Source organism: Lissotriton helveticus, chromosome 8, assembly GCF_964261635.1.
Source record: "Lissotriton helveticus chromosome 8, aLisHel1.1, whole genome shotgun sequence".
Lineage (NCBI taxonomy): Eukaryota > Metazoa > Chordata > Amphibia > Caudata > Salamandridae > Lissotriton > Lissotriton helveticus.
In genome coordinates, this window is record NC_136069.1 from 1226483284 (window position 1) to 1226510203 (window position 26920).

General features: G+C 46.5%; 1 protein-coding gene across 14 annotated transcripts in view; it reads right to left on the bottom strand.

Moving 5' to 3' along the window:
• Positions 1 to 26920, bottom strand: part of INPP4A (inositol polyphosphate-4-phosphatase type I A) — a 1031799-nt gene that overhangs the window by 87712 nt on the left and 917167 nt on the right. For all 14 annotated transcript variants that reach the window (XM_078658189.1, XM_078658185.1, XM_078658188.1 and 11 more), the window contains one exon: positions 9400 to 9526. In XM_078658189.1, coding sequence (XP_078514315.1) covers positions 9400 to 9526 — 127 coding nt within the window. The remainder of the gene's footprint in view (positions 1 to 9399; positions 9527 to 26920) is intronic.

Here is a 26920-nt window from a genome sequence, read left to right on the forward strand (position 1 = left end):
CCAACCCGACAAATACAATCAAAAACAGACCAGGACGACACCCCATCACACGCCACAAAATATTAGGAGAAGGGGACCTCCCACCCCTCTACGATCAGAGACAATCGTGCAACGAAATCGCATACCGGGAATCAAGCAGAAGTCGTACATTTCACCCCCAGCCCTTCCGAGCGACAAACCCCACCCACCACATGGCAATGTACAACCACATACTAAATATGAAGTCAGCATATAATCGAGTGGAATGGTGACTAGCATAGTTACGTGGGGGGTAGATAGATCGACAAGTGAGCAGTAGTCCAAATTGAAAGTATCGATGCATCAACAAATGAAGCACGAGCCATGAGAAACAGGAGTTCAGTTGCGCCACTGGAGCGGGCGAGGTGGTCCCAATTTTAAACACAGGCAAAGCCATCGAGGCAGGCGCAGGAGGAAGTCCGTCCATAATTCCAGGCAACAATGTCGAACAGGGTCGCAGTACAGCATCCGCGTCCCCGGGGTCCGAACCTTGAAAAGCAGGGCGCTCCAAAGTCACCAGCACACTACACGATCTTCGATCAGTGGTGGAGACACTCAGGTCAATCGAGGGGGGTGAGGCAATGGAGGCATCGAAAACAGAAGGCGACAAGAAGAAACGGCCGCCCAAAATGGCGGCGGATCGTGGCGGACCCACCGAGACGCCCAGGGCGAGGGAAGCGTGCAGGGATCTGAGGGCTTCCAGGATATCTCTGACCGTCGGCTCACGCCCACCAGATCCGATCCCCACACAATCAGGCAACTCGGGCCCGCCGCCACAGGGTGACTCTCGTTCCAGAGGGCCGGCCGCCATTTCGTGAATCAGCCCAATCGCCGCTCACGAGGACCCCCGGAAATAACAGTTCTCAAATGTAGGACTTTACAAGCGCCGGGGGTCCCAGCAAGGGCGGCTTCGATGCCAAAAGGATGTCCGCCCAAAACCGGTCTCCGCCCGCACCAGCACCGGTGCCCCAAACAAGTGGAGTCCGGGCCCGAGGACCAGGGCTGCCGGACAAAGCAGCGGCGGGGGGACCCCCTCTCAGAATCAGGTCCTGGGGCTTCTCACCCACGTCGGCCACGCGACCACCAGGGCAGGTCCGGGTCAGGATCGCCGGGATCTTCGCGCATCGGCTCCCAACACTGGTTCTCGCTCTCGGCTGGGGCCGAGAGCCGTCGGATCCCACCGGCCAGGTCCCGGTCCAAGTCTCGCAGAGGCCCCGATCTCTCGGAGGCCAGAACTCCGGAGCCACTGCACGTCGGGACCCCGGGGTCAGATGGTAAGTACAAACAAGCCGTAATGTTTCCAATTCCCCAAAGGTGTGCCGTCCCGGGACAGGATAAAAGACAGGATAGGCAGTCAGGATGGAGGGCTGCGGGAGCCGAGCTAAAGGGCGACCATCACGGCCGCGAGCTAGGCTCCTCCCTGTTTGGGCTTTCATAAGGGGGTGGCTCCGGGATATACTTTTTTTTCTTTTCCCCATCGCAAATTAGTACGGCTTGATTATTTCTTTACTTCTCAATCATTATTGAAACAGGCTGTTATTCAGGTCTATCCAAGAATCACATCTGATCATGGGCCGGTAGCCCTTTCAATAGCTGGTATAGTAACAGCTGCTAGGCCAAGGGTGTTTTCTTTTGATCGCAAACTATTATTAGAGCAGCAATTCACTGAATATATGAAACAATGGATTGTAACTTTCTTTAATATTAATCGTGGGACTAGCAGTGTGGGCTGTGTCTGGGATAGTTTTAAAGCCGCATTTAGGGGGGAAGCTCTGAGTTTTGGTTTATATAATCAAAAACAACAGGCAGCAAAACTTCAAGAGTTATATCAAGAGTTGACGAAGGCTGAGGAATCACTTGCGCAGGGTATACGGTCCGGGGCGGATATAACTGACTTGATGACGACAGTTGCACGGCTCAAAGCAAGGTTAAACCTCAAATGGTCTCAGGAAATTGCAAAAAAATTCTTTATCAAACAGCAAACTCACTATGAGTATGGCGAGGCAAGTGGCAGATGCCTTGCCCAGAAATTAAGACTTAGAGAAGCAGCCCAACGGATAAACAATATACAGGATTCGAGTGGGAATTCCGTAGATAATGAAAGTGGTATATTGGAGGTGTTTAGACAATTTTACGAAGTATTATATCAAAGAGATGAGTATGATGCGGATGGGGCGACTACTCTTATGAGCCAATATTGTATGGCAGATCTCCCTAAAGAAGAGGTAGAAACTTTAGAAGCTCCCATTTCACTAGAAGAATTAGAATTGGCAGTTAATGGGTTGGCTAGGGGCAAGGCGGCAGGTCCAGATAAATTACCCTTGGAAATTTACAAAACTTTCTTTTCCGTTTTAAAGACAGATCTTCTTGCAACAATGAGAATGGCACAAAAAGGTGTGCCTCCCAGGAGTTGGAATGAAGCATGTATAGTAGTGTTACATAAAAAAGGTAAACCTGTGAACCTGCCTGGCTCTTACCGTCCTATTTCGCTTTTGAATGCGGATGGGAAAATCTATTCGAAGATATTGGCTAACAGGTTGTCTGCTGTTATTTCTGCACTAGTCTCCACTATACAACATGGGTTTATCCCGCATCGCGGTACGGCGGATCATGTCCGTTGGGTGATTACTTTATTTGATTATGTTAACGTCACTCGAGAGCCATTATGTTTAATTTTTATTAGATGCTGAAAAGGCCTTCGACCGGGTCTCATGGTGCTTTTTATGGGATTTCATGAGGCGGAGGGGCTTCGGGACAGAGTTTATAACATCACTTCAGACACTTTATTACCAACCTATTGCCCGTATCAGCACCATGGGACTCGAGTCTGAGGTGGTTCAAATACAGCGGGGTACTAAGCAAGGATGCCCCTGTTCTCCCCTTTTATTTTCACTATATATTGAGCCGTTTTTAAGAATACTGGAATCTAGCTCCAGGATTTGCCCTGTGATTACACAAACCTATCAGTTTAAGGTCCTCGCCTATGCGGACGATGTCGCTGTTGTCACGCCAAGCCCAACAGTAGCGATGGAGGAGATTGAATACTTAGCCGCAGTTTGGTGCAGTCTCCGGCTACAAGTTGAATGAGGCCAAAACTCAGCTATTATGTGCCAATATGGCGAAGTATTCTGACCCAAGGGTTTGCAAAGAGGCTACTTATTTGAGAATTAAGTTAAGGGTTTCTACAACGGCCCTGGTCAAATCAAATTGGGAGGATCTTTTAGTCGGGATCAAGAAACAGCTGGATCAGGCGGAATGCCTACATCTTTCCCTAGTGGGGCGCTGTAGTTTATTAAAAATGATGATACTCCCGCAAATATTGTACTTTTTCAGGTGTGTCCCTCTAGAAATTCCTAAAGCAGGTTTGGCACAGCTTCAGGCTCTTTGTATGCGCTTTATGTGGGCCGGGGGCAGGGCCCGTCGCGCTGGGCGATATATGATTCCACCAAGAAAGTTAGGTGGATGGTCTGTACCAGATTTCGTGCTGTATTATTACATGATCCAAGGAATGAACGTTTTGCTAATAGGGATAGGTCCCTTGAATATGGCGGAATGTCCGTCTATATATCAGATGCTATTGGGCGTGAAGGCTAAAAATTGTTTGTTCTTGCATCAAGAGTGGAGCTATTACAAGCGTACGAAATTTAAGGTCTTGGAGGCTGCATATAAGACTTGGAGAACACTAAGGGGAATGGTCGGCTTGGAGAAAAATTCTTGTTATACGCCATTGGTATCCTCAATTTTCTTGCCAGTTGGCTTATGGGATCAAGTGGTGTATAGATGGAGGCAAAAAGGATTAAGGCTGGTGGGTGATCTTTATAGTGATGGCTGTATGAAATCTTTTGAACAATTACGGAGCAATACCAGCTTCCTAGGGAGAATTTTGTAAAGTATTTGCAGATTAGGAATTATTTGTCGAATAAAGGTGGAATTTTTCAAGCTAACCCCTTGATAGAAGACAACATGAAAGCTGCAAAGATAGGAGTGCTATATGGTCATTTGCTAGGTACTAAAGTGAATGATATTGAGTAACATAATTCTAAATGGGGGAGCAAACTTGGGAGGCAGGATATACAGATAGAAATTTCTCTGGAAATGGCCATAAATGTATTCCTTTCTGCAAAGTTTTTTTTTTTTTTAAATATGTTTTTATTGCGAAAATATAGAGTAGGCAAAAGTACAATGACATCCAGGTCGCATACGCAAATGGGATAACAACACGCTGTCGTCAGGATAATACACAGCCAATTACGGCCCACATCCCGGAGGCTGGGCGGCGTAGGAGCAAAGCATGTAATGAGGATAGTAGAGATGCATTCGTGCCCTGAGGATACAAAACTATCAATACATTCGCCAATTTTCTCATTCTGAATTCTTATCGCGTATAACATTGCAACAATAACCAAAACCCCCAAAAAAACAAAGGCATCAATAGTACAAAGTCCAAGGAAGTAAGTGGAGAAGCGTGGCTCAGTGGTTAGAGGCGGCAGACCTGGAAGCTGAGATCAGCCGTGGACCAGGGTTCGATTCCCCGCCTCGGCGGGTCTCGGGCTCAAAAATTCCACGGACTCGACAATTCTCGCTCCGGTGCCTACTCGACTCACGGGGTCACACTCTGCGACTCTGGGCAATAGCTTGCTTAATCTCCACTACGGCCCCTCGCGGCGGGATGCCTGGCTTTCACCTTGTGAATACCCTGCCGGGGTATCTCACAGGGGAATACCAGGACGGGTTCCCTAAGCAAGCGCCTTGAGACCCCTGGGTGATTCGTGCGCTATATAAATCGAAATACATTTACATAAATGTGGGGCCCAGCTAAGGCATGGACAATATAAAGTAGTCTGGACCTATGGGGATCGCAGCTATGCACAAACAGACATTCTAAGGAAACCCGGCGTGGGTACAATGGGCTCCTACACCTGATCTAGACTCCCCCCTTCGGAACCCTCCCCAGGACAGTCAGACTCCGGATCAGTGGAAGTAAACAATTCAGCGCTGGTGGCATCCGACTCATCCTCTGCTAGCCCCTCCATGCACAACACCCTCCAGGCAAGCAGATCATCCTGCAGTTTCTCATCCCTGCGAGTGCGCTGCATGTGCGTCTCCTCAGCCAGGGCCCACTCTCTCGCATCTCTCAGCCAAAGGGAAAGGTTGCCCTCTGCCCCATCCAAGTGATGGCCACGCGCCTCCTCGCCAGGACCAACAAGAGTTGCAAGAATTTATAAGACAGTTTCTTCTTCCTGGGCTTGGGTACGAGCGCCAGGAGACAATGGAGCGGGTCCAAAAGGAGCTTGATATGCGTGGCCCGGGCAATGTGGGGCACTACTTTCCTCCAAAAGTCCTGAACCCGAGGGCAGACCCATGCTAAATGCAGAAAGCCCGCTCTCTGTGCTCCACACCGCGGGCAAGTGTGACGTCTATCCGCCGAGATGCGATGCAAGGAGACAGGGGTCATATAGGTTCGGTGGATGAAGTTAAAATGAATGAGTTTAAAACGCGCATTACAAGAGACCTTGTGGGTCAAGAGCCCAATCTGCTTCCGCTGGTCTGGCTCCAGTGCCACCCCTAAGTCCGTCTCCCAAGCCGCCCAAGCCGGCGCCGTCGAGGGGGTTGAGTCTCGGCGCCGAGTAGAGAAGGGAGATCAATCGTTTGTCTCGCCCACAGGACAATACGATGTCGAGAGTATGCGTGAGGGGCCTCTGGATATTGGGGCCATGTTGCCTTGGCCACGTCTTGAAGGCTCCGATAGTGGAGGAATTGCCCCCTTCCCAGCTCAAAGGACTCCCTGGCTCGTTCAAAGGATAGGAGGGAGTCGTCTGGGTAGAGATCCGCTAGTGTCTCACATCCACTAGGTAGGACATAGTTTCTTCCAACCGGAGTACCGGGGCCAAGATCCATATCGGAAGCTCCCTATGAAACGGCGCTCGCCTCAACACTCTCTCAACAAACCGCTGCCAGATTTCGGCCGTGTGGCGCACCACATATGGTAGAGTGTCATCGGCGCCGCGGCCCTGCATCAAGGCCTCTCGAAGGATCCTTTCATCGACCGTACCAGCCAGCAGTGTCAGCTCCCTGTTCTTCTCCTCCGCAAACCACCTCGCCGCTGGGAGGAGTTGCGCCGCAAAGGAATATAGTTCGAATCTCGGGGCCTCAAGGCCTCCCTCCTCCCAACAGCGCACTACTGTGCGTAAAGCTACTCTGCTGCGCCCACCCGCCCAGAGCAGGGAATGAGGAGTAGAAAATCTGGCCCCTCCATTTCTTGGACAGGCGCTGCGCACCGTCGTCGTCTAAGTGGGTCTCCTGCAGACAAGCTACTGAAACCCCATGTCGTTTAAGAAAGGTGAGGACTCTGTGTCTATTAGTGCAAGTACCCAATCCACGCACATTCCACGTTAAAAATTTAAAGCCCATGGCCAACCATTACGCCCGTTCGGGCCACAGTGGAAGTACAGCATGACCTGCCCCCACCCGGTCCCCACAGTAGTCAGACTTAAAGGAGGAGCTCCACGAGGGAACCCTCCACAAATCGGATTCAACATACACATGATGCCAGCAACAACTTCTGCGTAAACCCCAACCCACCCTCCAGCAACCCCAACACCGAAACATTTGCAAAAACAGATTCCCCACCCCCACCCACGAGCGAAAGGATAGCAACAAAGAAAAACGCCTCCCCGCCCTTCCCCTGCCAGAACGTACACAGCCACCCCATACAATCCACTCAACACACACTCACACACACCAAGTCAACCCCACCCACCCTCCCTCCCAGCTCCCCGAAGAGCCCAGGGACCCTAAGATAGTGCCTGGGCATGTCTATCCACCCCTATTTGCATTTTCGGGCAAGTAGTTCTTCAAGGCAAAAGTTGGCCCCGCCTTCCTCCTCCGCCCCACATGCCTGAAGGGTGCAAGTCTTCCATCACAGTCTATGTATCCAAAACCCTCAGTAATAGCAAGGAGTCATGGTAGCTTACCAAAGTGTCAATATGAGGTCTCGCAAGTGGTGGACATCCACACATATAGGAACATGTACCTCAAATCAACAAGTTATTCCAGTCTTGGCTCAGGGAGGGCCGTCTCCGGGACCACCGGGATCGTAGAGTACGTGGCCAGCGGTGTTACCTGTAGAGTATCTGGGACCAAGACCTCACCAGGGGGAGAGCCCCCGGGCGATCCCGGCTCCGCTCTCAGCGGCGATACCTCCATTCGAATAGCTCCATCTGCTCCCACCGTAGGGCGGTTCCCAGGAGATCCACGGGATCCAGATCGACGTCGTCTCCTCCCTCGGCGGCGCTTCTGTGGTCTGGTCCCCCAAGTTTCACGGGGGCCGCCTCGCTCACCTGGGGGCAGGTCATCTCCTCTGATCTCAAGCCACTCCCACACCTCCGCTGGCGTCTCGAAGAAGTGCGCTCGGCCCTGGGAGAGCACCTTGAGTTTAGCTGGATACAACAGCATATACTGGAGTTTCATATCACAGAGTTTTTGCTTGACTCCCAGATAGGATTTCCTTCGTTCCTGCACTTGTTGGGTGTAGTCAGGGTATATTGACACGTGGCTGTTTTCAATCATGAGGGATTCCGCCTCCCTTGCAGCTCTCAGGATACAGTCACGGTCTTTATAGTTCAGGATCTTCGCAATGAGGGCTCTAATTGGCTATGAGACGAGAGGAACTAAGCGCCTCCGTTTGCCCAGCAGTAACGATTCTACTGACGAGAATTGATCGGCCTTTGCGCCGCCAATTGATTCAGGCTGAGACTCACCTGCCTGACTCCAAACTGTCCCCCACCTGTCTTGATAAAGACCCGCCGCGACCACCAACCGGGGCGCACCAGGGTCGAAACGTCGACGAACATCATAGGCCCAGAAAGACCAGGATCCCGATAGAAATACTAGGAATCCTCGGTCTAGAATTGTCATCTGGCCAATGAAAATACTTGTATATATTTGTACATAAGAATTCTATTGCATTGTATACTTTGTCATTCACTGAGCACCTTTTCACAAAAAAGTCAATTCATTTTTGGCAGTCACAACATGCATTGAAAGTTATCCATGAATGAGTAAAATTCGGATACTAAATGTTTGAATCTTTTAATACAATAGATTGATCATACAATCTTAAGTCTTTGAGCATTCATTTCTCAAATTTTGGACTTGTATCAGAGAGCTGTTGTTATTTACATTTAATGATTTTCTCCCAAAAGAATTGGTCCTACCCAACAGAACCATTTTTTACTTAAACCATTAATGCCCAGGTTCTGAGGGACACAGGGTTACACCTTTGCTTTAACTATAGGCTTATTATAGCCTCTTTCTGGTTACAGCAGGAACCGCCTTCTTTCGAATTATGGAGGGCACGTTTCTTTGCAGTATACAACATGGAGTATGGCTTATATGCCCTTAAAGGGCATCGAAAAAAGAAGCTGGGTGAGCAAATTTGGGGCAGTGTTACTCATTACCTTGAGTTCACAACTTGATCCCCCACCCTATATATTTGGTGGTTAATCGCTGTTATCTTACTGAGATTGCTTTGCTATTACTTCATTGTAATCAATTGCATTTATACTTATTGGATTTGGTGTCTAATTTGTTCTTTATGATGTCCGTTTGTCTTATTGTTATCAATTCCTTTTTGTCGATTTTTTTTTCTTTCTGGTTCTGCATTATTTGTTATCAAGTGTATATGTGATGTGTTACAATGACTCATTTTCTACTAACTCATGTATTTCGCAAAAATAAATAAAAATAAAAAAAACCTTTACATTTGCGGAAACTCTTATAACATTAAGGCCTTTTGCTCCTAATGATAAAGATCCATTAGTAAAAAAATAAAAAAAGCAAAATAAAACAAAATTTGCTTAATCTTTCCCATTGTTGCCAGAGAGTTCCTGAGTCCTGGCACTGGGCATTGAAAAGGGGGCTGAATGGGATGCAGATGGCTTATGATATGATCTGGAGTATGATCAGGTTCATATTAAGTACACCTCTTTCTCCTACAAAATGATTTTATATTAAAAATATTGATGGGAACCCAGCCTGCTTAGGGTAAAGAACCTACAAATGGAAAAGTACCCATTAGAAATAAGCATTTAATTTATGTAACAAAACATAACTAACCTAATGAAATAGTTTTCAGCTCATTTAAACAACAAACCCATTTGATATTTCTGTCTACTGCTGTTTTCGATATGGAACGAAAAACAGCTAGAAAATGATATAGGGTTTCTAGTTACACCAATGCAATGTCTGATAATTATCACTGTGAAAAAAAAAATCATTTTGGATTTAGGGGAATTATTTAACTAAAGGGATACCAAGATGGAAATCACATCGAGGGTTAAAACCTTTGCACCCATGAATACATTTTTGATTAGTCCATACCGATTTCCTGTGATGACCGGCAGCATGTCAGCAGAAGAATTTGACGTGGCTTGGGTTACTTTAAAAGTTACATTCCTCAAGTCCATAATGCCTAGATTCATGTCCTCCAGCATCGCCAGTTCCTCACCTAAAATCAAGAACAAATTCATGTTCAACTGTTTTAAAGCAGCCAAATGTCACATTCAGTACTATAAGACCAAATATAATTGAAATAAAAAGTACTTTGGGAGTGCAACTAAATAGTTTAAGTACTGATCATACCAGAAACTGTGCTTCAGTTATGCCCTTTTTTTAACATGTAGAACAAGCCAAAAATCCCACACAAATGTGCCAGGAAGGTGAAGTACTGGGCACGTACTGCTTTATGTTTAAATAAGAACATCTGTGATTTAAAGTATTGAATATACTCTTAAATTAGCAGAAGCCGCGTTTTTTTTTTCTTGGAAGTACATCTGTGTGTCTTTCTTCTCTTGTTGAACACAGAACGGTACTCCAACAAATCCGACTAGCTGCTCTAATATAGTTCTGCTCTCTGAGTTGAAAACTCTATTTCAGGAATATTCGGCCTGGCACAACAACTAGCTATTTAATTCCATATTCTCCGTGTGTCACTTACTCCCAAACATTAAGCATGGAAGTATTTAGGCTTCCGAACACATGGACTGACTTCCAAAATAGTAGCCATGGAAATCAGAACTTGTTCTCCTAAAGAGTTAACTGAAGCTCACCTGGTAAATGTAATGGGTTTAGGGGCTTGGCAGCAAATCAAGCAATACTAGTACCTACTTACTTACAATTTTGGAGGTGACTGGCAAATGAAGTAGGTGTGACCTGAGCCAGGGTAGGATGGAACAGGAGTGAGGTTCTTGCCCCATGGGTTTAAGCCTCGGAACGGGCAGTGAGATGTGGTATGGACTTGGCCGGTCACCTCTAGTAAGGAAGATGGCAGTAATGCTGGGATTAAGCAATAACTCCTTTCATCAAGAATCATAGGATGAAAACAATGTGCAGCATGGAACAAATAAACATCAACAATATATATTTTAACAGTGTGGTTTACCGGGTTCAGTCCTACCTTGGCTTGCACAATAATCCAAGCGCTTAGGCTTGATTGGGCACAACTGGAGCTCTTGGTGAAGGATATAATGCAATAGGCAGCTGATCTAAGCTGTAGGTTTTGATGGCCTGGCAGAGGCAGTCAGTCAGCTATTTATTTAGAAACTTAAAAAGCACACAGCTACCTCCAACGGGGGTGTCCTGGTGCTAAGACAGGCAGTAGATGCAGGTACCAGAAGGGGCTAAGGGCTGGAAAACAGCCAGGTCTTCAGGACATATTGGAAAATGGTTTCAGATTCAGCCATACGCACGGACAATGGCAGGCTATTCCAAGGTTTGGCAGTAATCACTGCGAAAGCTCTGCCACCCGTTCTGGATCAATGGAAACGGGGAGTCATCAAAAGGCGTAAATGATTTGATCTAAGGGAACGGTTGGACTGAGAGTGCTTTAGTCGAGCTCTAAGGTAGGCTGGACCCTGGCCCTGAATCGCTCTAAAAGCCAAAACAAGAGACTTGAACAGGATACGTTTGACACTGGAAGCCAGTGGAGCTTCTTCAAGTGGGGTGAGATCGAGTGGCGATATGGGATGTTACAAATCAGCCTAGAAGCCGCATTTTGAACGATCAGCAAGCGATTGATCAGGTAGGATGGTGCCCCCGCATATAGACTATTTGCATAGTCGAGATGTGAGGTTATCAGGGCATGAATAATGGTCCGATGAGATTCCAGAGGGAGAAAGGGTAGGATTTTGGGGAACGTGCAATTTACCAAAACAGGCAGAGGAAACCTGGTTTATTTGGGATTTGCAGGATAACTCATTGTCAAACCGGAACCCAAGATTCCTGGTCGAGTCCACTGGTTTCGGAGGGGGATTCAACTCAGAAGGCACCAAAGTAGTGGCAGAAGGGGGTCTTTTTGATGAAAAAACAACATCTAATTTTTGTCTGAGTTGAGCCTAAGTGTGTTTAATAACATCCAGGTGGAGATATTACGCAGACAGTGTCTGAAATTAGAAAATGCTGCTTCAGAGAGATCGTTAAATGAGAACACCAATTGTGTGCCGTCAGCATAAGAGATCACTCTGACTCCGCAGGATTCAACTAGTGTAGGCAGAGGAGAGAGCTATACATTACAGAAGAGTGGGCCTAGAGCAGAGCTCTTTGGAACTTCACAACTCAGGGCTTACTCCTTGGAGACAAAAGGCTGAAGGGAGACTTTTGGAGTGCGGCCGCTAAGGTACGATTGTATCCACGCCAGAGGGATACTCTGTATCCCGAGGCTGTAGAGTCTCTCAAGCAGAATAGCATGAGAGGCCGTGTAGAATACCGCGGACAGGTCAAGAAGCACCAACATCGCTGCTTCGCCTGAATCCACGCATTTTCGAATGGTCTCAGCGACCTCAAGAAGGGCAGTCTCAGTGCTGTAACTGGATCTAAATCCGGACTGAAAATCGTGGAGAAGACGCCGGGATTCAAGATAGCATGACAGTAGTTCCTGAACTAGTTTTTACAGGACTTAGGCTGGTTTTGGTAGAAGAGAAATAGGGCGATAGTTTTTAAAGACAGATGGATCAGCCTCAGATTGTTTAAGGATTGGTATTAAAAGGGCCTGTTTCAAGGTTGAAGAGAAGATCCCAGAGCGCAAGGAAGAGTTCCAGATCAAATTCAAAGGAGAAATAATAAGGGGGGCTAACAAGCTGAATAATTGTGCCGGGCAGGGATCGTTTGGGGAGCCAGATTTACAGGCGAGAAGTTTTTGAAGTGGTATATCAGTGGAGATCGGGTGGAAGAGCTTAAATGCACTCCTATTATCTACCTCAGTGTCTTAGACAGAGGAACAAGGTGTAGGGACAAAGGTAGAGTAGATGTCCTGAATTTTATTGTGAACAAATTCCGATAGTCTATTACATAGATCCTGTGTGGGGGGAACTGAGCTTGATAAAGCAGATGGTTCAGTGAAGTCTTTAACTAATTTGAAAAGAGTTTTTGAAGAACTACCGGCGGTATTGATTTTATTGATGAAGTACTCATAAACTAGATAAACATTGCACAATACTTGCTGGTGATGGTAACATTGTTAGGACCTGTGCCTCAGAGAAAATAGAAAGAAAGTATGGTGGACAACCACAAGGTAAAAATTCTAAGTAAAGGTGAATGTAACATGGTAGTTTGAAAGGTAGTAACCCTCCAAAGTATTCTGAGAATACTCTGAGCAAACCCCCAACAGTCTGGCATAAGGTTTTGGAAAGCTAGAGTGGTAAAGAGCTCTTTCGGGAATCTTGCTTGTAAAACAGAAAGGGAAAAAAGCTCTTTCAGTGTGGATGTTCTGTTCTGGAGGCAGTTTGGATCTGCAACATAGCAAATAACAGAAGGACACCTTATGCGGGGTGAACCAGAGAGCTCTGAGTTTTCCCAGCTGGAGGTACTGTACAGGTGATTATCCCAAGACAACCCCAGGGTGGTCCTCTCCTCTGCAGGGACAATTCAGGCTTCTAGACTTGCGGCACAAGGTGAGCCTCTATGCCCACAGCGTTCAGCACAGGCTACACTTTATAAATGTAATGTAAAAATTACTTGTAAAGCGCGACATACACCGGACGGTTTCTTGGCGCTGTTCACTTTATTCAGTGAGAGGCAGAGGGCGAGGAGAGGAGAGCTTATGTGTAGATGCTACGGAAGAGGTGAGTTTTCAAGAGGGACCTAAAATGAGAGTAGGAGGGAGAGAGTCTCAGTTCCAACGGAAGAGAGTTCCAAAATGAGGGTGCCAAAAAGGAGAATCTGAGACCTCCGTGTTTTTTGTGCCTGAAACGAGGTGTCTGAAGGAGCGCAAGATGAGAGGAACGGAGGTGCCTGGAGGGAACATAAGGGTGTAGGAGGGAAAAAATAAAGGAGGGACCGATGCCGGCCAAAGATTTATGAGTCAGGCAGCCCAATTTGAACTTGCAGCGCTCTGAAACGGGAAGCCAGTGAAGGGCCCTGAGGAGGGGGCGAACGTGATGATGTTTAGGTTGGTGATAGATCAGGCGAGCTGCCTGGTTCTGTATCAGCTGCAATCTGTTTATTTGGTATAGTGGAATGCCAACGTACAGAGCGTTGGCATAGTCAATCCGGGAGATGACTAATGCCAACAATGCCAGGGTGAGGGCCTCAGTGGTCAGAAAGTGAGCTATTTTTCGAATCTTCCTAAGCTGGAAGAAGCAGGAGGACACAGTAGCACTAACCTGGTGCTTCATTGAGAGGTCCTGTGAGATGAAAACCCCCAAGCTCTTCACTTTGTCAGCAGGGCGGGGGGGTGGGCCAAGAGAAAGAGGCCAGAAGGTGGAATTCCAGGGATTGGATGGTCCTCCGACAAGAACGAGCTCCGTCTTGTCGGGATTAAGTTTAAGATGGTGAGCGCCCATCCAATTACTGATATGGCAGAGGGTGGACTGGAAATCTTGAGCCGCTTCAACCGAGGAGTCGAGATTGAAGACGAGCTGAATGTCATCTGCATAATTGAATGCAGTGACATTCCTGCCACGGAGGGAGCGGATCAGGGGGGTAAGGTACAGGTTAAAAAGAAGGGGTGACAGGGAAGAACCCTGCGGAACGCCGCAGGTGACCCTCGTCCTGTCTGCCGTAAACTGAGAAAGACGGACCGATTGATGGCGGTCCACTAGGAAGGAACGAACCCAATTGAGGGCCGTCCCACTAATGCCCGCCTCTTTGACACGGTCGACTAAGATGGTGTGGTCGACCGTGTCAAAGGCCGCCGACAGATCTAAGAGCACCAAGGCTTGACTGATGTTGGAGTCAGCGCCTCTACGAAGTTCCTCCATAACAGAGAGGATAACCGCCTCTGTCGAATGGGCAGGTCTAAACCCGGCTTGCTGGGAGTCTAGAAAGTTGGAGTCTTCGATAAAGGAGCTGAGGACGCTGGTCACATGGGTCTCAAGTACCTTGCTCAGGTAAGGAAGAAGGGAGATGGGACGGAAGTTGCCCAGAACCGTGGGATCGGCGTTGTTTTTTTTTAGTATGGGAACCACTTCGGCGTTTTTGAACTGACTGGGGACCTCACCGAGCAAGAGCGAGTTGTTTAGGAGGGCCAGTGGAGGGGCAGGACAGGCCGAAAAGGCGGCCCGAAGAATCGCCGGAGGGCAGCAGTCTGTGGGGGAGCCGGATGAGACTTTGTTTAGCAGGGAGAGAAAGTCTGCTTCGGGTATAGGGGGAAGCTGAGTCAGGGAAAGGGGATTGAAAAAGGGGGCGGCCTCCGGGAGGGATGGCGGCGGGGCAACAGAGGAAATACTATTTTTGATTTTGTTGATTTTGTCAATAAAAAAACAGTTAAGGGAGTCGCAAAGTACCTGAGAAGGGAGGGGTTTGATGGTCACCCTATCCGGGTGTGAAAGCTCCTCCACAATAGCAAAAATGTCCTTGGATTTTTGTGCAGAATTGAGAATTTTTGTGGAGAAGTAGGCGGTTTTGGCCGCTGAAATTGCCTGTTTGTATTCTCCGGATAATTTTAAGAGGTGAGATTTTTCTAAGGGATCGTAGTTTCTGCGCCAGCGACGCTCGGCTTGGCGAAGTCCCAGTTTTAAAGTTTTAAGGTTATCTGAAAACCAGCGATGTGCGTCGTGAGGACGTTTAATTCTGATAGACTTGAGAGGGGCGACCTTATCGCTGGTAGACTCCAGCCATTTGACAAGAGCGGCTTCCTGAGAGTCTAGAGAACCTAGGCCGGGCGGGGCTGAAGATGTTAAAGAAGAAAAGAAGAGGTCAAGATCTGCTTTATTCCAGTTGCGGGCCAAGAGGCTAGGGCCACGGCTGCGGGGGGGCGGTGGGGGGACCAGGAGAAGAAAAGAAATTAAGAAATGGTCTGACCAGTGGCAGGGGAGGATCGTGAGTGACTTGATTTCAAGGTTGTAGGTCCACACCTGATCCAAGGTGTGGCCTTTGGAATGGGTGGCTGTATGAACGTGTTGAAGGCCATTGAGCCCACTTAATAGATCAGTGAAAGCTAGGGAATGAGAGCTTTCATGTGGGTCCGACGGCCAATAATTGAAGTCACCTATAACCAGGAGTTTGGAGTTATTGATTGTAAGCTGAGATAGTAGATCACCAAAGAGAGAGGGGAAGTTGGGCATGGGTTGAGGGGGGCGGTATACCAAGACACAGGTAAGAGGGGACACTGAGGATTCGAGTCTGATAGCCAGGCAGTCAGTCTGGGGGAGGGTGAGCAGAGAGAGGGAAGTGAATCTGATGGAAAGTTTGATAATGGCGGCTACGCCACCTCCAGGTTTACCAGCTGGTCGGTTGGCTTGGAGAATATAGTACCCCGGAGGAATGGCTGCCAAGATGTCGGAGGAGGAGTCCTCATTCAGCCAGGTCTCAGTAAGGAGTAGGATGTCGGGACGATCTGAGTCCAGGAGGTGGCATATGTCGTGTTGGTGGCTGACTAGCGACCGAGTGTTAAGGTATGTGATTGCTAGTTCCATGTTAGCAGATGCCTTAGTAGACTGGTTTGCAGGAGTTGGGAAGGAGGGAGTGTGCTCGGGGGAAATAGAGGATGGAAGGGCCTTAAACTCTGGAAAAATAGTACGGGCGTTAAAAACACCAAGTTGGAGAAGTTTTGAATGGCTGGTAGCTTCCAGCGGCCAGAGAGAGTGTAATGCAATCAGGTCCCTAGGGGCATAGGATGTGAATTGGGCAGAGTGACGGGCCCTGGGCCCCAACCGGCCACGGACGGGCGCAGACGGGCTTGCCTTAGGCGTGCCTTCGGCGCGCAATCGTCGCGCCCGCTGCGCTCGTCCGCTGCGCTTCCGGTAGGGGCACATCCTATATAGTGAGAGAGGGGGTAGGAGGGGGCGTGGCCTAAATGGGTGGGCGTGGCCTGCGCAACGCGAGAATGGCGGCAATTGTCAACAGAACCCCCTCGCCCACTGCAGCGTTAAATCCGCAGTGCAGGGGTGTCAAGGAGCCAAAGGAGTATTCTGTGTCAGGAGCAGGTAAGTAAACAAAGTTTAAAAAACACACAAGCAAAGACAGTTTTTTTTTAAAACCAAATGATCGTGGCTCCCGGCTGTGCCTCAGGAGAAGTAGCGAATGAGGGCGGCGCTCGTATTCAGCGCTTTAATAAGCTTTGGCGGAAAAGGGGGCGTGGCCTAAATGGGTGGGCGTGGCCTGCGCAACGCGAGAATGGCGGCAATTGTCAACAGAACCCCCTCGCCCACTGCAGCGTTAAATCAGCAGTGCAGGGGTGTCAAGGAGCCAAAGGGGTATAAAGATCCATTAATATGCTTAAAGGAAGAAGGAAAGCCTCTGATTCGAGGGCTCCATATACACTCCGCTTCACAGGGTGACTGCCTACACAACAGCTAGTTGATCATGGACGTGAACCTTTTCCATACAGGGAGGTTGGTCAGTCCTGTCTCTGTTATGGCATGAACTCCATATTTCTTTACCTGGGTAGATCAGCTGGAAGGAGCCACAGGTAATCAAACACAGAATCTCCTGAGATATCGTGGTAGGTTCAAAACTTGGATACTACCCCTACAAGATTTTGGTTGTCCTATCTCAGCTTACTGAGCTATAACCACAGACAACCTTGGGACCGCCAGGACAGGTAAACTCTGTTGATTGGCAGTAGCAACTCAGAACTGCTGCCCAAAGAGAGCCTAGAACATATGTGCTCAGTTTTATTTAAGAATTTGATCAAGCATATCACATGAACATGATGACTGACCTTCAAGAATATTTTCCCAATCAAATTAAAGGGGGTCTTCTTGCATGAACTATATATTTCTCAGCTACTTAACCACTTCTGGGGCGCGGCTGTGATCTGCCGCAAGCTTATTCTTGGTTGCCATTTTCAATCGACTCTGTGATACCTCGTGAGTCAGCTCCCTGTGTTCGGAGTGGGAAAATATATTACAAATTCCGTCCACCCCCTATTCATGTCTACTCTTCTGACCACCAACTGTGTGTACACAAAGAAAAGGATATTCAGAGTGTGCTCCAAGCCCTCCTGTCCATTGTTGCTTGGTCACGGGTTTATTGCCTCAGGGTTTTTCATACTGCTGCGTTTCACCTGATGTCGTTCAACATTTGCGGGGTCAACTTCAGCCTTTCTCTACATAGCTCTGCATTTTGTAAGTTTGTTAGGGGTAACTGGTGGTTGTGCTCATCAACTGATTCCGATTCATATCTCAACAGTCCTGTGGTGTTGTTAAGATATTCTGCCGTCTTTATGGCCTGTGTTCACTTCTCTGCCAGCTGCGTTTTGGTGAGCCGTTGTATCTTGCTTCCCTTCCGGCCCCTTTGTGCGCCCACCAACTTCCAAGGTGGTCTTGTTTCTTTTTGTGTGGTGGGTGGAGGGTGTGCAAGACCATTTTGGTCCATCCAGGACCAGGCTTCTTCTGGAGTGGAACAGTAGATGTTGGACGCGTTGTGACGAATGCACAGTTTGCTGGGTATTGCAGTGCATACTGTATCTGGTGATCCCTCAGGCAACGCTGGACCTCCGTGTATGAGGCTCTTCGGCGCTGGACAGCCAGTGTGTGTCCGGGTAGATGTACTGTTGCATTCTCCACCTGCCGGGGACCCTTGGCTCTGGTCACTTGGAGGACATGGTCTCTGTCCCGGTAGTTGAACAACTATGCCACAACTGGTCGAGGCGGGTTTCCTGGACTTGGAGGGCCACCAGGGACCCTATGTGCCCTTTCTATGGAAAATAATTTTGAGACCCTACCCTGGAGGATTTGGTTGGAGATCCAGTTTTCTAGATATAAATCCATGACTGTTCCTCTTGTTCACTCTGGCAGGCCTCCAACGCGGATGTTGTTCCTATGAGAACGACCTTCTTGGTCTTTTAGCCCGTTTGCCAAGTATTCCACCTCCTGCTGCAGGGATTTGAGTTGGTCAGTGATCTTGGACACAGTGGGGCGCATAACCACCACGGCCGATTCAGACTCTTCCACTATGGCCTTAAGTTTCTTGTGGTGCTCTCTTAGAAAGCCCATATCCAGTCATAGTGTGTCTATTTTGGGACTTAGCGTGGTCTGAATGTCTAGTATCGCTGCCATGAGTTCATGGAATCAATGTGATTGATCTGGTGGGTCGCGCACATTAGGGGCATCTAGTTGTGCATGGTTTCCTCCAACCGTTGCAGCATCTGGAGGGTGCGATTTGTCCACTCACGGCTTTCCCATTGTGAGTTGGCCTCTGAGTAAGTGAGCAGGCTATATGGGGGTACTGGGTTTGACTCACGCTGCGATCCACCGTAAGCTTTCTTGTGTCCCACCACTTGTGCCTCGCAGGAGGTTGTGTTCACCGCCCTCGCTCTGTTGCTCAGCGTGTGCCCAGTAACACAGCTCCTTTGTTCCAATGCCCCCTGATGGCAGGTAGGAAAAGCATCAGCGGTGCCGAAGGCCCTGTGAGAGGGGGGCAAGTCCAGGACCACCGTTACACAGTCGCCGTTCAGAGTTTTAAGTGTTATGGGCCTTCGCACAGTGGGGGGAGCCAGGTGCCTGGGCCGTGTTCTTAGCGAGTGTGGCAGGGAGGGTACACCAGTAAGCCCTAGGCAGTGTATTCACACACGTGTGCCTCTTCTCCACCCTCTTTGCTCACCCCCATGCCAGCCTCGGAGTCGTCGAGGCTAGCAGCCGCTATTTAGGGGCATCCGTGGTGTCTCACCATAATGCAGTCTCCCGTTCACTTTCCACCCGGTCGCTGCCCTCTAGGGAGTGACGCTGATCACCAGGCCATCAATTCGGACAATATTCCAAGCACTGGAGGAAAGGGAGCGCAATGCACTACCTTGATAGCAGCAGGGCTTTATTGCGGGTAGGACCGGGGCCTTGCAGTGATGTGCAAGGCATGTGCAAGCGTTGTGAGCCGCTCGGCTCCTGCCCCACTACTGCTTGGACTCAATCTGGCCCCTGGGGGGAGGGAGGTTTGGAGTTTCTAAGTGCGTTCGCCTCGATCGAGGACAATGGTTTCGCAAACTGCAGGGCCCAGGAAGGGGGAGGAGTCAAGGTGCCCCACGTTAGGCCTGGACCCGACAGGGCCTTGGCCACCAGGTACGCAGCAACAGCGCCAACATGTCTGGGTCAACTAGTCGCTCACCTCCAGTGAGCGTATGCAGTGTCTGTGCTCATCTCCGACCGCCGGTCTCAGCTTTAGGGAAGAAGGAGGCACTGCTGCTTCTCGCGTCTCCGGAGCTGGTGGTAGCCGCCGCCTTTCCCACCGACCGATGCCGTCAGATGGCCCAGTCACTGTCAAGGACCGCGGTCACCAACAGCCTCACCACCACGCCTCAAGCCTTCCGCTTGCTTCGTCTCCGCTCTGACTCCAGGGGGGTCAGTGCATGTGTGGGGAGTGTGCACCCCACCTCTGAACCCCGGCTTGATGGCTCATTTCACTCTCTTGCAGGATGTTTTTGGCAGGCCTCGCATAGAGTTCATTGCCGTGCGTCCGCACTCGCAGCCATCTTCGCTTTTTCCCAAGTTATGCCAACTTACATTTGGCGCGGTGGGAGGAGCAGGTGCTCAGAAGAAACTTTTCAAAAGAATGGAGTGAGAATGTGGTCCTATGGACGCGCTTCATTGATGATTTGTTTGTGTTGTGGAGAGGCACTACTAGATCTGCTAAAACATTTGCTATGAAACAGCAATAATTGCCTAAACTTAAACTTTATTTCTAATATTAGTCAAACAGAAATCTGCTTCCTCAATTTGGTAGTCTTTGTAAAAGACAAAAAGCTACACACCAAAACTTTTAAAAAGCCCACGGCAGGAAACACAATTTTGCATTCAAAAAGCTTTCATCTGGCAAAATTAAAACAAAGCATCCCCTATGCGGAACATCTACGAATGAAAAGAAACTGTAGTGAGGCCGGTACTTTATGTGAAGCACAAGAAGAATTAGAAAAAAAGTTCACAGAAAGAGGTTATGATAAACTAGTTTTAAAACAAGCAAAAGATAAGGCAAGCAGAGTGCCTAGAGAGTCTCTATTGTTTGATGTGAGTGAAATGAAAAAGGAAAAAGCAATGGGTGTAGGAATCAGCCTAGAATGGTAACTGGATATAATATCTACTATCAGAAAGTGAGACAAATTCTAACCTAGGGGCCGATTAGGATTGCGGTGAATCCGCATCCTCCGGGCCGGCGGAAGCCACCGCCGGCCTGGAGGATGCGGATTCACCGCTGCGGTGACTGAAAAGACCCCCTGCAACATTAGGATGGCTGGGGGGTCCGCGGCTGACGGCAAGACCGTCTGCCGCTTTTCCGCCGGTCGCCTTCGGAACCGGCGGAAATAGTGCATACATATGGTGGCGGTATCTGCGAGACACCGCCAGCCATATTATGATGGCCGCGGTCCCATACGGTCTTTCCTTTGGGGGCCCGTTGCGGGCCCCCAGGGTGAAGGGGTGCACATGGGGGGTAGCATGCATTTTTAACCTTGCGGCGGGTGCTGCTTCAAGCAGCACCCGCCGCAATGTTAAATATACAGGAAGTGACCGCCAGGGTGGCGGTCACATCCTAATTCCGACAGCGGGACCGCCGCTGCCCCTGCGGACGGTCCCTCCACCTCGGGGGTGGCGGGCGGACACAGGTCCGTCCGCCATCATAATAGGCCCCTAGGTCAGGAGTGACCCGGTAATTGAATGTGATGTTATGACTAAACCGCTACTCACATTCAAAGGGGTAAAGTCGATGCACCAAGAGTTGGTAGTCAACAGCCCAGAAGTACAAGAAGTAGACAGTTGGTTAAAAGGCAATCCAGGATTTTGGAAGTGCCAAAAATGTAAAGTGTACAAGCATTGAGTGAATAAAAAAGAAATAATGTTGCCACTATTAAAGACTCCATTGAAAATATGTAGCTCTTATACATGCCGTAGTGATATCGTGGTATATGTGCTGCAATGCTCTTGCCCAAAATTATATGTAGGAAGTACCATTCATATGGTACACGTAAGAATACTACAGAATTTAGGGGTAATCAGAAATGAGAAACAAAGTTATCCGGTAGCACGCCATACATGCATGAGTATCATAATGGAAAATTTGAAGATTTGCAGTATGTTGTCATGGATTCTGTACCGAAAAATTGGAGGGGGGTAACAGAGAGTTAAAGTTAAGACAGCTTGAATCAAGGTATATCATCATTTTAAATTCTAAAATCCCCTCAGGCTTAAATTCGGATGAAGAACGATACATACATATTTGAAGATGGATTCTAAATAAATACACGCTCTAAGCCCTGTTGAAAGGACACCACGTTTGAGTATGAGACATGAGGAAAATTCTCTCTTATAGGTGAATATTTAAAAGCACATTAATTAGCACACACGGATTGAAGTACAAACAGGGAAGGAAAAAAGCTAGTAAGGACTGACTCTATTCTTGATTTTTTTCTTTTATACAATTTTTTTTAATCCCATACATTTTAAAAGACTAACATCTTAACAAACAAACAAGTATTATCAGGTTCCTGTTGGCATCATTTGTCAGGCTCCATTAAGGATCTAATGTTAAATAAATTTTGATGCATGGGCGATGTGTTCACCAGTACAGATGATCTGGATACATTTTAAGAATTGTACAGGAACCAATATAAATAAGAACTAGCATTGTATTATCAATTAATAGAATGAACTCCCTGTGAATGATTCCAATTGGGTACAAGTATATAGCACAAGTTTTGTTTGATCTATTGGACGAATGCTGTTGTAAGAAAAAGTATTTGTCTTACAATATTAGGTGATGCACTTTAAAACATGTTTACAGCCCTTGCACTTTATATTTAATAAAAAATACATTAATATTTTTTTAAAAAAATAAGAGGAAATAACTATCAGAGAAATATATAGCAAAAGATCAGTAGTATGTTTTCCATTTCCATGCGAATTAAGTAGTAGGCATTGGATGACGCATATTTAAATAATGAACTCTTAAAGAATGTCTTTTACATGTGAACAAGGCAGCTGTGACTGCTGAAACGCATAATGCCATTTTGATGAAAAGAGTACAAAAAAATCTACTGATTAATCAAGACCCTGGAGTTGTTGGTACCTGTATGACGTTGGAGCAGGAGTGGATGATATATATTTATATATATCTACTCATATTTTCACACTCTTCTCTGAAGGAAATAAATAGGTCGCACTCCAACTTCAATGATTCCAAAGCTCGTGCCCAGATTTATTTTTCTAATTTCAAGCATACTCGCTAGCATGAAAACAAACCACCAACGTTTCGGTCTCAGCCGAGACCTTGCTCACGGTAACGCCCGTAAAGCAAAGGATTCAGAGGGATACCTAACACTCATAAATCTGGAAGTAAGAGAAACACAAGATAATGTCAATTTGGAAGAGATATGCATACAACTGGGCGCGGGTCTAAGCCAGAAAAAAACAAAGTCTCACTTTTATCCACAAATGCCAGCCTGCAATAAAATTGACGTCTTTCATGAGGCAGTCACACAGGACATTTACAAAATAAAAAGACAAAACTATGTGGACAACCTCAATGATGCTGAGAGACAGGCATTAATAACATTAACCCAAGACGACAAAGTTGAGATTAAAATGGCAGGCAAGGGCTCAAATATAATCATCGGGGACAAACAAGATTATATTAATGTGGCAAATGAACAATTAAATGACCAGATCTATTATGAGAAATTGTCAACAAATCCCACTGTCCAAATGAAGAACTCAGTTGATGAAAAATTGAAACAATGGAGAGATCAAGAATTAATAGATCACGATGAATGGAAATACTTAACGATCCAACATCCAACCATGGCAACAATGTATTTCCTGCCTAAGATCCACAAAAATCGCACTAGACCACCTGATAGTATCGGCAATCAGATGTCTGCTGGAACCAATGGCCAATTATATTGATTTTTTGCCTTTACCTTTTGTCTCCAAATTAAGGTCATACATAAAAGATACAAGGGACATGTTGAGACATTTGAATGGCATTCCGTGGCAAACATCCTACAAATTAATACCGATGGACGAGGTGTCCTTGTACACCAATATAGATCATGAAATTGGGATCTCAGCATGTAATTTCCTCTGAAAGAACGTAATATCCATTTCACTCAAAATAACACCATGCTAGAGGAAATGATTGGCACATGCCTCAAACAGAATGTGTTTCTCTTCGGTGAGGAAATTTTTCTTCAAACAAAGGGCACCGCAATGGGCTTTTCTTTTAGTCCAGGTTTCACCTGCCTCACAATGGGGTGGTGGGAACAAAAATGGGCATGGCAATCAGACAATGACAAGTTCCTAAATAAAATAGTTCTATGGTTACGTTTCATAGACGACTTACTCATCATTTGGGATGGGTCAGATGAAGAGTTCAAGGAGTATTTTATGATTCTTAATGATACACCAGCTAACTTTAAGTTCACATATGATCTGAGCAAAACGAGAGTAACGTTTCTGGACACAGAAATTTACATTGTAAAGAATGAAATCCATACAACTCTGCACAGAAAAACTACTGCCACCAATGCTACTTTGCATGCTGGGAGCTTTCATCAGCAAAGCTTATTTCAAAACATTCCCTACGGAGAGTTTCTGAGATTGAGGCGTATATGCTCAGAACCCAATGAATGGATGAAAAACAGTATGCAGGCAGCAAAGAGATTTGAAAAGAGAGGATATGCGAAGAAATTAATAGAAACAGGCTGGGAAAGAGCTAACAAAATGAAGAGATTAAACCTGTTGAAGCCAAAATCAATAAACGACCCAAAAACTTCAGAATTAGAGTCAATAAGATTCATCACAACTTTCTCCAAAGAATCAAAACAAATCAGGGATGTGTTGAAAAGAAATTGGAAAATTTTACATTTGGACAACACAGTGGAAAAACTGATGGGAAATGCTCCAAACATCACATATAGACAAGCAAGAAATCTAAAAGATCGTCTAACTCAAAGTCATTTCCAAAAGGAGAAAAATAAACAATGGCTACACAGTTAAGGCTTCAAAAAGTGTCATAATTGTAAAGTCTGTCAAATCGCTAAAAACACCCAAGAAATAAAAAGGGCGGATGGAAGAATCTGGAACATTGAGGAGTTAATCACTTGCAAAAGTCAGTACATTGTATATGTAATTGAAAGTCCATGCCCTTTGCGATACATAGGGAGCACAAAGTGTGAACTAAAGAAGCGTATCCTTGAGCATGTCAGAGCAACCATGCATAAAGATAGCGGAAATGCAGTTGCTAAACATATGGAAACGAATCATGATGGAAATTGGAAACTATTACAGTTTTTTGGAATTTACATGGTTAAAAAACACGTGAGAGGAAGGAATAGAGAAAAAACATTACGACAAAAACAATCACGGCATATTTTAAATATGCGATCTTTGACCCCTCATGGTTTAAACCAGAGCTGGGAACTTTACATTCATTTATAAAGGACACTGAATGTGTGGTCGAACTGTACTTAAAATATGGAATCCTCCAGTAATTAGTTTTAGTGAGATAAACTGAAATACATTTTTTTAATAATTTTGTTTTTAAGAAACAAATTGGTTCCTTACCTTGTATATAGTCACACACTAGAAATTGAAAATGTATGATTTATCAAGCAAGGACAAATTGATGTGATTCATAATCCACTAGAGGATGATATGGTTGTCAGGAAAAAGCTTGACAAAAAAGCTTGATAATAAGTATGTGAATGTTTAAAATATTTATGCCACCGGAGGAAGATATTCTTTGTTTGAAAACAAGGCTGATAATTTGTGAATACACTTGGTAAAACAATGCCATATGAAAATGTACATAAGGTGTGACTAAGCAATGTTTAGAAATCTGAAGGTGAAATGCACACACTACAACTACCATAATGCCCTCGAAATAGGAAACAAACAGGAAATGATGTGAAACAGTGTTTTAAACTGTGGGAGAGCAAGAGGGCATTACTATGAGCAAGGTCTCGGCTGAGACCGAAACGTTGGTGGTTTGATTCATCCTAGCGAGCATGCTTGAAATTTGGAAAATAAATCTGGGCACGAGCTTTGGAATCATTGAAGTCAGAGTGCGACCTATTTATTTCCTTCGGGGAAGAGTGTGAAAATATTTGGCAACCGGGCTCGGTTGCAAGGCAACGCACCATTCCTAGAGCACCGTGTCAGCAAAAGGAGCCAAAGGTCTGGTAAAATATCTACTTGTATATATATATATATATACACACACACCCACTCACACACCCACTCATTCATCCATACAGCCACTTACACACCCACTCAAACAGCCACTCACACACAGATACACAGTCACTCACATAATATATGTTAGAAATAGTAGCCCTCATTAGTAATACAAAAAGTATATTAATATAACTGTTGTAGTACCTTCGTACCATAGTACTTATATGTTTAACACTCAAACTTTTAGAAAACACTCACAATCACTGGATGATGGCATGAGTGATGTCACTGACCATATCATGACTAATGGTATATGTGAGGTCATAAGCATTGAAATGCGAGGGTACAAGTCACAGTTAGCTCAGGTAACTACTATAATTGCTGAATTTCCATAGTTTTGTGTGTGTGAAATATGAGCCTAACTATAACGTTCCTATAAATTTTGTTTTTTTCAGTGATTTTATAAGGATTTTTTAATGATATTTCCTAAGTATAACGTCCCTGGTACCTTTGGTTTGTTCAGAGAATTTAAAAGATTTTTAGGTCTTGGCCTGGCGAAAGCAGCGCATGCGCTGCTCTCGTCTTACGAGGGCAAAAACAACAGTTGATGGACAGAATTCAGAACAATGTCATACATTATCATATATACATTGATCAACATGCCATTCCAGTTTGAACCCAGCCATATGCAAATCAGTCTTGACCCTGTGCCCCATGGGAACAGTCCAGCCCAAACTGCCAAGCCAGGTCCTCCCTGGACTAGAAACAAGCATCCTAGGACCGGTTTCAGGCTTTCAGCCCTCATCAGCCAGGATAGCTTGATGGCATGGAGAGCACGGGGGACACGTCTGAGCATACCCGTACCACATGCATATGGCCATGCCTGAACTGGGGTGGTGGAGTGAGCTAAAGAATGATGAAGGATTAAACCCAAATCAGTTGACTGGGGGTGAGTGTTTGATTTGCTCTAACGCTCCGTCCATCATCCCCTGTGGTATCGCTTTGTTCGCCCTAAGTTGGCAGGGTATGCCCAGATGTGGGTCCCTTGCTGACTTTGCCACTGGATTCAAGATAGCTTGGCTGATGAGGATTATAATAAATAATAATAAATAGGCATTTGTTAAGCGCACAGCTACCCCAACGGGGTGTCCCGGCGCTATCACAGACAGTAAGGAGGGCAACTGGCCAGGCTAGACTAGTCCTGACTGCTAAATAACCAGGTTTTAAGGGCTATACAAAACAAAGGTTCCGACTGAATGAGGCGAAGGTGCATGGGAAGTTTGTTCCAACATTGAGTTGCACCCACC